The following is a 12,522-nucleotide window of genomic DNA, read 5'->3' as shown; positions in this document are numbered from 1 at the left end:
GGCACCTGGATGGCTCAGTCGGTTAAGTGTCTGACTCTTGATTTCAGGTCAGGTCATGAAATCATGGTTTGTGGGTTCGAGCCCTGCACTGGGCTCTGTGCTGACAGTGCAGAACCTGCTTGGGATATTCTCTGTCTTTCTCTGTCTCTCTCTGACTTTCTCTGCCTCAAAATAGATAAACATTAAAAAAATAAAAAATAAATAATAAACAAAGATTGTTTAGTGGTCTTGCTTACAGGTAAAGTCCAGACTCTGTAGACTGATATACAAGATTCTTCCCAATCTTGCTTATGCCCAACCCTTGGTGCCCACTGTTGGGAATGCCCATTCCCCTTGTTTGGTCAACTCTGCTTGAACTGTTAATGTTTGAGCCAAATGTAACCAATGACAAGGGTCATTGCTCTTTTCTCAATAAGCCCAAAGATGCTTGACTCATTTCTGTTATAGCATTTCCCACATTGCATTATTGGATTATAATAAGGAAGAAAGTGGATGGAGGAGAGGGTATATATAGTGGGAGTAGCATGGATTTGCATTAATCCAACCTGGGTTTAAATTCTGGCTCTACCATTTACCTATACTGTGATCTTTGACTCAACCTCTCTGAGCATCCATTTTTCTGTACACATTCTGTAAAGTGTTGGCAGGATTAAATGGCATCGTGTCTATCGAAGCATCTAATAGTACCCTGTAGGAATTTAGTATATGATAGTCTCCTACCTTTCTTTTTTCTGCACCATTTGCTCTGAGGAAGTATCATTGTATTGGGTGATAGTCAAAGCTATTACTTTCTCCCTGAGAAATGGATCTGGTACATCCTAATTAGTGTCAGAACTAGATGTGCTGGGCCAGTATAGACTGGGTGTCTATGGGGCAATTGGGAGTGTGTGGGGAACTGTCTGTGAGGGGAGGGAGCAGGAGAGAGAGGAGAGTGTTTGTATGAGGAAACTGATAGTGCAATTAACTTATAGAGGTTTCCCCAAGTCACTGTCTTCTCTGTGGATGTACCTGAAACACTATCCCATGAAGTGTAACTATATCTTTAAGATGTAGGGTACTTAAGGACAGGGAGATAATTATATGCTCTTGATTGTCCACATCCAAATGTAGGAATGGGGCTTTCTCTTAAAGGAGTGAAACATGGGAGCAGAAGGGGAAAGCTACATCTTTTATAAGAGCTGAGCTGAGCCCCCAGTCACGTGTGGGTTGGGGGCGAGGGTCAGAGCAGAGAAGAGAACTGTTTGTGAGGGTGCATGACTGAGACCTGGCCACAGGGAGAGGTGAGCTACAAGTCAGGCAGCAACCAGCCTGTCACGTTTGAACTGAGCATTGCCAAATGCAGGAACCTTGTGGTTGAGACTGGGGATGCTTGTATTGTGTAAGTGATCCACAAGGCGTTGCTTTTTGGGGGCCTGGAGGTAAATTTTGTATGCTTAAAAAAAATAAAGAACTAGGAACAAAGGTTCATCAAACTTAGATGGCAGTCTTCTTTTTCCTAAAAAATGGATCCATCAACCCCAGTTTTTGGAGAACAATCTGTTTTGTGTTCATTTTCTTCCGGTTAAAATGCATAATGCTTTTTCCTTCTTATTCCATTTCCTGCTTTGCTCTTCACGTAGCCCATCATCCTGGAAAGGGCAGATTAAAAATAAGCTTGGCAAGGCACAACGGGGCAGCGCTAATGCCGTCTTGTGCTCCTTCCAGGTGCAGCGTGAACTTCCTCATCTCCCTTCCCATCCAGCTCCCTGCCTCCTGTATCCACCATGGTGTTTGGTGAGTTTTTCCATCGCCCTGGACAAGACGAGGAACTTGTCAACTTGAACGTGGGGGGCTTTAAGCAGTCCGTCGACCAAAGCACCCTCCTGCGGTTTCCTCACACCAGACTCGGAAAACTGCTCACCTGCCACTCGGAAGAGGCCATCCTGGAGCTGTGCGATGACTACAGTGTGGCCGATAAGGAGTACTACTTTGATCGGAACCCCTCCTTGTTCAGATACGTTTTGAATTTTTATTACACGGGGAAGCTGCATGTCATGGAGGAGCTGTGCGTATTCTCATTCTGCCAGGAGATCGAGTACTGGGGCATCAACGAGCTCTTCATCGATTCCTGCTGCAGTAATCGCTACCAGGAACGCAAGGAGGATAACCACGAGAAGGACTGGGACCAGAAGAGCAATGACGTGAGTACCGACACCTCCTTTGAAGAGTCGTCCCTGTTTGAGAAGGAGCTGGAGAAGTTTGACAAGCTGCGATTTGGTCAGCTCCGGAAGAAGATCTGGATTCGAATGGAAAACCCAGCCTACTGCCTGTCTGCCAAGCTCATTGCCATCTCGTCCTTGAGCGTGGTGCTGGCCTCCATTGTGGCCATGTGTGTGCACAGCATGTCAGAGTTCCAGAACGAGGACGGAGAGGTGGATGACCCCGTGCTGGAAGGTGTGGAGATCGCGTGCATTGCTTGGTTCACTGGCGAGCTTGCCATCCGGCTGCTTGCTGCTCCCTGTCAAAAGAAATTCTGGAAAAACCCTCTGAACATAATTGACTTCGTCTCCATTATCCCCTTCTATGCCACCTTGGCTGTAGACACCAAGGAGGAAGAGAGTGAGGACATTGAAAACATGGGCAAGGTGGTCCAGATCCTCAGGCTTATGAGGATTTTCCGAATCCTCAAGCTTGCCCGGCACTCAGTAGGACTTCGGTCTCTAGGTGCCACCCTGAGACACAGCTATCATGAAGTTGGGCTCCTGCTTCTCTTTCTCTCTGTGGGCATTTCCATCTTTTCTGTGCTTATCTACTCTGTGGAGAAAGACGAGCAGACATCCAGCCTCACCAGCATCCCCATCTGCTGGTGGTGGGCCACCATCAGCATGACCACTGTGGGCTATGGAGACACGCACCCAGTCACCTTGGCCGGGAAGCTTATCGCCAGCACGTGCATCATCTGCGGCATCTTGGTGGTGGCCCTCCCTATCACCATTATCTTCAACAAGTTTTCCAAGTACTACCAGAAGCAGAAGGACATTGATGTGGACCAGTGCAGTGAGGACCCACCAGAGAAGTGTCACGAGCTACCTTACTTTAACATTAGGGACATTTATGCCCAGCAGATGCACGCCTTCATTACCAGTCTGTCTTCTGTGGGAATTGTGGTGAGCGATCCCGATTCTACAGATGCTTCAAGCATTGAAGACAATGAGGATGTTTATAACACAGCGTCCTTGGAGAATTGCACAGCAAAATGAGCAGGGACATTTGTGCCTGTATCTTGTGTCCCTTCCTGACGTTAGGTTAACACAGCTTTATAAACCTCAATGGGTTCGTTAAAATAATTTAATTCTCAGGGTGTACCTTTCAGCCATAGTTGGACATTCATTGCTCCAAAATGATAGAATCTTCTTTATTTTTCTCAGTAAAGTGAATTAAATGCCTTGTTCTGAAATTTATTTTTTACAAGAGAGAGTTGTGATATGATTTTGGAAAAAAAAAAAGGTAAATGGGACTGGGTGGGATTTATTGCTACGGCTTATGTATCATTCTGTGTTTGTCATCTACTCACATTGAGCTAACTGTACATTACTGACAAGTAGAATCAGAGGCCCGGCTGACTGAAGACTCCATGCATGTAAGATCCACAAAATGAGACAATGCATGTAAATCCATGTTCACGTTCTAGACATGGAAATTAGGAGCCTAATAAACTTGCCTAATTCAGTGTGGAGAATGTCTTGGTTGTACGTTTTTACGTCAAGTAAGTATATTTCAGGATGTTCAAACTTGGTCTGGAAGGGAACTTCTCTTTTTGGAGCATCAAGAGTCCTTTCTGTTAGTTTCTGAATTTTGGATACACATCTACCATGGGCTAGTTCTTCTGTTCAGTAGACTGGTGGTGGTGGGCGGCAGGCAGAAGGATCATGTCCGTGATGAAACCATGCCGTCCAGGGTATATTGATTACACGTGTACAGGTTTGGGTCATACTCAAGTTGCCATATGTGAATGAAGCATGTGCCCTTACAGATATGTTTCTAGTGTGTATTTTGTGTTTTATGATTTCTCCTGTCCAGATAAAACCTCATCACCTGAAAAGTATGCAAGGCAGAGTAAATCTCCACATTCACAGGCAGAGATAGACTCCATGAGTGGAAGGAAGGAGAAATAGTGTTCAAACACACAGATATGATTCACTATGGCCAGAGGAGTGAAACTGTAATCACTGGGAAAAGCTACGCCAGGAGCTATAAAATAAGCCACCACTTAAAAATAGCCTTCGAGACAGTAATGTCTGCATCTTATGTAAAAGCCCCTCATGATGAAAGAAGACATACATACTCATTTCCAGAACAATTCCATCCCATGTGGAGAGAATGTAGTGAAAAATCTTAATTTTGGAGACGTATGTGACTCTAACTCATGCCGTCAGACCGAGTCCTTTCCCTGAGATCTTTCTGAATGGAAAAGCCGCCTGGATTTATTACCCTACTTCCTATGTCTGTAGACGCGTTTCATTGAAAGAAGGACATTGCCTGTGGGTTATCTGATGAAGATAACTCTGACTCATCTCTCCTCTTAACGTTTCCGTGACTTCTGAGACGGATATAACTGAACAGAGTTTACAGTCACTTTTAAATCTGGAGGTTTATTCATTCATGTGTGTCATCCCCTGCCCATTTGAAAAATCTTTCTTTTCCCCCAAACGCCTTTTTGATGTTGGCATAAATATAGTTTTGAAGCATAGCAATAGAATTTGGGATCCAGTTTTATTAAAGATTTCCCAATTAGTAGTGAAGTAGCTGAAGACTGCTTGTATAGTAATAGTAATAGTAATAGTAATAGTAATAGTAATAGTAACAACAATACTACTAGTAATCATAGTACTAGTAATAATAGTAATACGAGCAACAATAGTAATAGTAATAATAGTACCAGCAATAATGATAATTGGCTGCTATGTAAGTGCCCCACCTTACATAATCATCTCACTGATTGCTTACAACATCACTATTGGCAAGGGTTTGTTCCCGTCTGCATTTTAAGACGAGGAAACTGAGGCTTGCAAGAAAAGTGCCAGTGCACACAGCGAATGATGGAGTCGTGCCGAGGACCCCAGGATCCAGATTCCAGAGGCTGTGCTTTGAACACTACATCACACTGCCTCTGGCTCCACTGTGTTGGGGAGTAGATTTAAGGACACATCAGGGCAGAGTTCATCTGAACAGACAAAGAGCAACCAACTGTCGGACTCTGATCTTTCCAGGATGTGAGTCGAAAGGGGAAAATGCTGGCTATGTACCTGTCCTCTCCTGACCCACAAAGCAGGCACATTTGTTTACAGAGAAGAGTTTTCTAGAATTCCCTTGAAGCAGAGGCAGACTGTGAGGGTGCTTCCTGGGCACGAGTGGCAGGCACAAGAGTTCAGGAATGTCTCTCAGCGGGTGGGTATTGAAGGAGAGCTAGAATCCTGTACCTTCTACCTGAGCTTTTCTGGTTGGAGCAGAACAGGAGTTGTTTCTGCCTATACCTCGAATTAATTCCCTGATGGTGGCTTGCCAGGGCGCTCAGCAGCGTGTGCCTGCGAGTGGTGGTAGCAGGCCTCCCTCTGGGCTCACTGGCTGGAAGCCTCTGCCCCGGAACCTTCTCACCTCAGTCCCCGCCCCGCTCTTCAGTCAACCGGATCCCTGCCGGGTCACTGGGCCTCTAGTGACACAAAGCTGCAGTGCCTTTTTGGGTGTATGCCTCTCTTAGCTTTCCCACAGTCCGTGCAGGTCATCTGTTGTTCATCCCACGCGGTGAGATGGCGGGTTCCTTCTTGCCTAAGGGTTGAGCCAGCCGCTAAACGCCCACTGCACAGGTTTGCTGGCCTGTGAGTGGGGACTGAGGGGTGGAGGAGGAAGCCAGTCAACCTGATCGACCTACCTCTGGCACTGCCTGTTGTGGTGTGATCAGTCCTGGGCATTGGGGTCCCTTTGAGTGGGACCAGGCCACTTTGAGAGAGTTTGGTCTTTTAGTTCTTTCAAAATCCTTGTCCCTACCCTGTGACCTCTTCTTCCATGTCCTCAGATTTGTTTTACTGTCTCAGCTTGCCCAGGCTAACACTTGGCATTCCCTGAGTGCTTCCTGGGACAGGTCCTCAGGGCGGGCACTGGGAATAAAAGACAGAGATATGGTCCTTGCCCTCAGGGAGACTTTGGGCTACAGCTGACATGTATGTGTACGTGTGTGTATGTGTGTGAGAGAGAGAGGGCTTCCTGGAGGAGGTCATACCTGAGCTGTTTGGGAACTGTAGTCTGAGATCCTGGTGAGTTTGGTTCAGTTTTAAAGATAGAACCTTCACTGCCACTGGATGGGTCCCAGCTGCAGACGGTGCTAATCTCTGCCTTTGGGGCCTCTCTTTCCCCGCTCTGGCAACCACCACCCTTCTTTAGTTAAAGGATCTTCCACCTTTAGATGTGACGGTCTCCCCACCCCTTTTTTTCCTGTGGAAGTTTAACCATGCCTATGTTAGTCACAGTTGCTTTTGTATATGCCTGAGCTCATCCCCTTGTGTTGGTTTTATATTTAACTTAGAATTTGGGGGCCAATTGGTATCATCCCCATCTAGAGCAGGGCACAATGCTGTGCATTGTCTTGGGGTTTATGTGCCCTGGTTAATATTGGAAAAACATTTTCTAGCATTCAGAAAAGGATGATTTGCACCATATGACATTGTCATTATTCTATCAGTTTTTAAAAGTCTAGAATAACAGCAGCTTCCATGTGATTCAATGCGATATTGGGGGTTTGCCTTATGTCAGCAAAAAGGTATTTCTCATGTTCTTAGGCAAATTTGTGACTGGTTGTCTCTGCATGTCTGCTTTAAGGAAGAAGTGGGCATCAGGAAGCTTGGGGATTGGGTGTCAGCACCAGGGCTAACGAGCTGGGTGATCAGCAGGCCCAGCAGCCAGCCCTTCTCTGAGCTTCTTTTCTTCGGTTGGATTTAAGTGTAATAATCACCAGAATCCTTTCTGTCGCTGACATTTATGTAATCTACTTTGTTCCTGCAAACTGGCTAGTTCCCCTCTAACTTTGTTTACATTCGAAATTTACATAGCAAAATCAGATTTTAACCTGCCAATGAATTGGTCTTACTTATTCTCTGTCAGTGGAGTCCTAACCAATGAGATCTTCTTGTTGAGGACACAGGGAATTGGCTTGCTCTAAAATCTAGGTTACAGGGGCACCTGGGTGGCTCAGTCGGTTGAGCGACTGACTTCAGCTCAGGTCATGATCTCACGGTTTGTGAGTTCGAGCCCTGCGTTGGGCTCTGTGCTGACAGCTCGGGGCCTGGAGCCTGCTTCTGATTCTGTGTCTCCCTCTCTCTCTGCCCCTCCCCCATTCATGCTCTGTCTCTCTCTGTGTCAGAAATAAATAAACATAAATTTTTTTGTAATTTAGGTTATTAAAGACATTTGCAGAACCATTTCTTTCACTTTATCTGGTGACGAGGAGTAAAGTCCCCTGAAATTGCTGGAGGGTGATGTGGGTAAAAGTTCTCTTGAACATCAGTAGATCCATGAACTTGATTTGCTTGAAAATCACCCAGTGGCTTAACCTTTGGTCGTTTTGGCATCTGATAGTTTGCCCTTCTCGGGAAGAATGCCAAAGCATTTAGGAGCACAGGGGAATGGAGGGGTGAGCTGAGAAAGAAGGCACACAGGAGGGCTAAGCCCTGCTTAAAGCCAGGAGTGTGATAGCTCAGAGGCACCTGGGAGGTCATCTGGCCCCCCTCCCCACTTAACAGATGAGAAAGAGGAGTGACTCACCGGAGGCCGAGCAGCTCGAGGCATAGAGAGAGACTAGATCCAGACAGGACCACAACCACAATGCATTGCTCCCTCCCTGCCTCCTTCCCTACCTACATTTTATTAGAAAAATTTCAAACATGTACAAAAGTTACGAGCATAGCATCATGGAACTACGTGTACCTACCATATGTGAACATTATCATCTCATTAGACGCTCATTTCCTCTCTTGCTCAACTCATTTCCTCTCCAGTGTATTTTGCAAGCAAATGTCAGGCATATCATTTAATCTAGAAGTATTCCAGTAAGTATCTTTAAAAAAAAATACTCCTTCTAAACACAAATGCATTGCCATTAATTAAACTAAAGATTAACAATTTCTTTTTCTTAAGTTTTTTTTTTTAATGTTTATTTTTGAGAGAGATGGAGCATGAGTGGGGGAGGGGCAGAGAGCGAGGGAGACACAGAATCTGAAGCAGGCTCCAGGCTCTGAGCTGTCAGCACAGCTGACACGAGCTGTGAGATCATGACCTGAGCCAAAGTGGGAAGCTTAAGCGACTGAGCCCCAAGTTTTTTTTTTTTTTTTTTTTTACAGTAAACTCTATGCCCAACATGGGTTTTGAAATTACAACCCTGAGATCAAGAGTCACATGCTCTACCAACAGTCAGCCATATGGCCCCAAATTAACAATTTCTTCTATAACATTTTTTTCTAATGTTTATTTTTGAGAGAGAGAGACAGAGTGTGAGTGGGGGAGGGACAGAGAGAGCAGGAGACAGAACCCGAAGCAGGCTCCAGGCTCTGAGCTGTCAGCACAGAACCCGATGTGGGGCTCGAGAACCCACAAGATCATGACCTGAGCTGAAGTCAGACGCTTAACTGACTGAGCCACCCAGACGCCCCAACAATTTCTTAATAGTATCTAATATCTGGTATCAGAAGGTGTTGCATAATTGCTAGGCTCCAGTTACTTGGCATTTCGGAACACCTGGTTCAGGTAAAAGAATTCCACAAATGATGTGTTAAAGCATCACAGGGAAGCAGGGAGCCTCAAGGAGTAATGGAAATGATTTCTGCTGAGACCCTCAAATTAGTGAGACAGATTACTGTTTCCTCAGTTTTTAAAGATCTCTGGAGGCTGAGAGAACACACCTTACAGTTTACATTTAAGCGAACAGTTACCAAAAGTGCTTAAAAATTCATTTGTCTTTGCTTCACACTCGCCGAAGGTAGAAGCGGTTGCTAACTTCCCCGGAACAAGGAATGTCTGTGTTCCTCAAACCTATCAATTTCCATTCTGTACTCTCTTCTCCTGCTGTAAAGAATCCCAATTTTGAGAAATGTATTTGCTTTTTGTTTTCCCCAGAAAAACAAGGAAGATATTTATTAGGTGTTACCCAAGTTGACCAACATCCAAGTGAGGTTGGTGTTTTAGTAGAGGGTTTAAATGACGTTCTTGAGTATTAGTTTCCTATGGCTACTGAGCTAGTATCACAAACTCCTAGTGGCTTAGAACAACAGAGATTTATTGCCTTGTAGTTCTGGAGGCCAGGAGATTGAACTGAGTTTCAGGGGCTGAAATAAGGTGCTGTGAGGGCTCTGCACTTCTGGAGGCTCCGGGGGGGTAGAGTACGTCCCATGCTTCGTCCAGCCTCTGCCTACATCTCTCGGCTTGTAGACACATCATTCCTGTCCCTGCACCCGTGGTCACATTGCCTCCTTCTCTTCTGTGTCACACTTCTCTCTGCCTCCCTCTAAAGACACTTGTGATTACATTTAAGATCCAGGGTAATGTCCCCAGGTCAAGATCCCCAATTTAATCAAATCTACAAAGTTCCTTTTGCCATATAAGGTGACATTCACAGGTTCCAGGGTTTAGGACCTGGATATCTGCAGGGGTCAATATTCATCTTTCTTCACCAAGGTCACACAGCTACTAAGAAGCCTTGATTGTAATGGCGTGCTAATACAAATGCATCACGTTGGTTGGGAAAAAGGAAGAGTGCCTAAGAACATGGGTTTTGGCATCAAACAAACTTGAGTTCTAATCCTAGCTTTGTCTGTGATCACAGACAAGCTCTTTATTCTCTCCGACCCTCAGTTTTCTCATCTGTATTTGGGGTTGATACCGACCTTCTTACGCAGATAGTGCAAGGATTAAATTGGCTGTCTCTCTATAAAGTGTCTGGTGCAGTGCCTGGCATACAGCACGCACCCCACAAATGGTCTTCCGTATGTAATCGTGATGCAAGACTCCTTTAGGCTTATCTCAGGCGGCACTCGTGTAGGAGCAAGTAGGTTTCTGTCTGATTGCAGTACACTAATGAGATTAGATAGAATTTGATGTGAAGACATTTACGGGTGTCAGGAGAAAGGTAATTTATGAAGTATTATAGTGTGGAAAGACATGAAGCTAATTTGAAAATAAGAAATATACATCTAAAATAGAAGAATCGCACTTCATGTTGGAGCAACTTTTAAGTGGATTGTAAACGTTTCCTGAAAACAGAAAACATCACTGAGATGAAATAGGTTTGAAGATAGGAAACAGCACTGGTCCCAGAGTCGGAATACCTTTGTTTGCATTCCAGATCTGTTGATGGGCTTGGGGAAGCCACCTGACTTTTCTAAGCCTCGGGGTCTCAATGTGTGAAAAGAGAACAGCAAGATCATGGCTGTGAGGATGTAAAAATGCTTCACACGTGTTCTAGTAACACTTCATAGGAAGAAGCTATCGTGAGGCCCTCTTTCCCTGATAGGAAAGACAAAGAGAAGAAGCAACCACTCTTGTGTCTATGATGAGTTTTACTGCATCATTAAAAGAAAATCAATGAACAGAACATTTGGTTCCTGAAGCGCTGTGTAGCTTTATTTGAACACAGCTTTCTTCCTAAATGAATCCTGCCAAGTACCAACGTGAATATACATTTTATGGAAAAGCTCCATGGTGCTGTAAGGCCAGATGTATGAAGCACACACAGGGCCCCTTTTCCAGTAGCAATTACCCGATGAAATTGTGCCTTGTCTGCAGCAGGCAAACCGGATCTGTTCCCATTGGAGTAGGGAGCACGTGCTATGGTATTTATAAACTGTAAACGATGTTTGTCAGTATGCACAGCACATGCATTCATTCCTGACTGCTGGCAAGAAATAACCGCATCGGTTCTGAACAGCTAATGATGGATTCATAAATTCTGTCAGCAAATCTGTTGCTGTGAGGGATTCTCTCCATAAACGGTGAAGACTCTAGCACGTGCACTTCTAATCCTGCACTGAACAGAGTGTAAGGCTTTGGGTCAGACACTTGGCTCATTCATCCCTGGGCCAACCCTAGCAGATTCCAGAAGCCAAGGAAGAGTCATGGTGTCCGGTGCATCGTGTCGCATGGAAGGTGAGCTGTAGGAGGTTAGCACTGTCAGGTCTCGCTTTGATCTCTCCTGCTGCCTAGCCATAGAGAGTGTTCAGAGCCATCTCAGACAAGTCTTGTCCCAGCTGCTGGCGGGTCTGTAGAGGTCAGCACTTTTGAATCCTTTCTAGGCTCTCAAGGGGATAGGTTGGCTTTGTTGGAGATGGAGGCAAGAAAGGTTCATGTTTGCTATATCCTTTACCTCTGGGTGAGACCGACCGCCTCGCCGGGCCACGGAAGTGAGTGGCCAGCCCTCCATGGTGCTAGAAGCCAGGGACCCAGGCCGTCTTCCCTGCTCCCTCCAACTTCCAGTTGGTCTGGGTATGATCTGGCTCCCGATTCTCAGCTTTCACTTTTGTTCACCATCTGCCCTTGGGACTCGGCAAACGATTTCTCTGTTGTTTACTCCAGTTTGCCCTCATACCCTCAGTTGATGTGTCTCCTCATTTCAGACCATGTTTAATGTCTATCCCAGCCAGCCTCTTAGGGCAACCCCAAACACCAGCCAGCTGGTTCAGCCCCACCTGCTCCAAGCCCTGCAGGGAGACACCTGGACATTTCAGGCTGTTGAAGTCCATGAGCTCAGGTGATCAGTGTAGGCCTGATCAGACTTCATTCCAGGCTTCATAGCAAGAGTTATCAACTAGCACTGGGAGTCCATGTCAAACCGAAGGTATTGCATGGTGTATACATAATGGGACTTCAAATAGAACTTTCTTTTGTGTATTTTTGGTTCCTCCAGTATGATTCCCCTCCCTCCTGATCAGAAGGCCCTATGGCTCTTGATGCTTGTCTATAAGGGACTTTGTGGACTCTACACAAGTCCATGAAGTCCCTTATATTTATGGCAGCTTCCCAGCATGATAGAAAAGGATCCCTGAGCACTTATCCTTGGTAATTTCCCTCTAGAATCCAAATTATTTATTATGATTTTGCTGGATGTCCAATTTCATTTGTTCAACAAAAAAATTATTAAAGATTTCACTTTGAGATATATGTATGTGGGTGATAAGGACACAACTCTCTTTTTCACAAGAAACTCATGGTGTGGTAGAATGGGCATCTGGGGCTACGGTGCCCAAGACAGGGCAGGAAAAGAGCATAGGTCTTGGGGTATAGAGCTTGGTTCAGGGGCTGTCTTCACCATCTACTTCTCTTTGATCATGGTCAGGTTACTTAACCTCTCTGAAACCCCTATTTTCTCAACTATTCAAAGGGGGCTATTACAGCCCAAAAGGGTTGAGATAATGCACATTAAGGACACATAGTAGGTGCTCAATAAACATTAGTTTCTTCCTCTTTCTGTTCCCTAATATGGCACTCTTGGCTAAGGTTTCATTA

General features: G+C 45.3%; 1 protein-coding gene across 1 annotated transcript in view; it reads left to right on the top strand.

Annotated features, from left to right (window-relative positions):
* The window catches only part of KCNS3 (potassium voltage-gated channel modifier subfamily S member 3), a 39,306-nt gene extending 35,601 nt beyond the window's left edge, over positions 1-3,705 (top strand). Inside the window, exon 3 of the mRNA XM_042930287.1 lies at positions 1,705-3,705. Within this exon, the coding sequence (XP_042786221.1) occupies positions 1,764-3,239 (1,476 nt within the window). The 5' untranslated portion in view covers positions 1,705-1,763 and the 3' untranslated portion in view covers positions 3,240-3,705. The remainder of the gene's footprint in view (positions 1-1,704) is intronic.
* The last annotated feature ends 8,817 nt before the right edge of the window (positions 3,706-12,522 follow it).

The sequence above is a fragment of the Panthera leo genome, chromosome A3 (assembly GCF_018350215.1).
Source record: "Panthera leo isolate Ple1 chromosome A3, P.leo_Ple1_pat1.1, whole genome shotgun sequence".
Classification (NCBI taxonomy): Eukaryota; Metazoa; Chordata; class Mammalia; order Carnivora; family Felidae; genus Panthera; species Panthera leo.
Note: the sequence above shows the minus strand (reverse complement) of the source record. Positions and strands in the feature narration are given on the sequence as shown.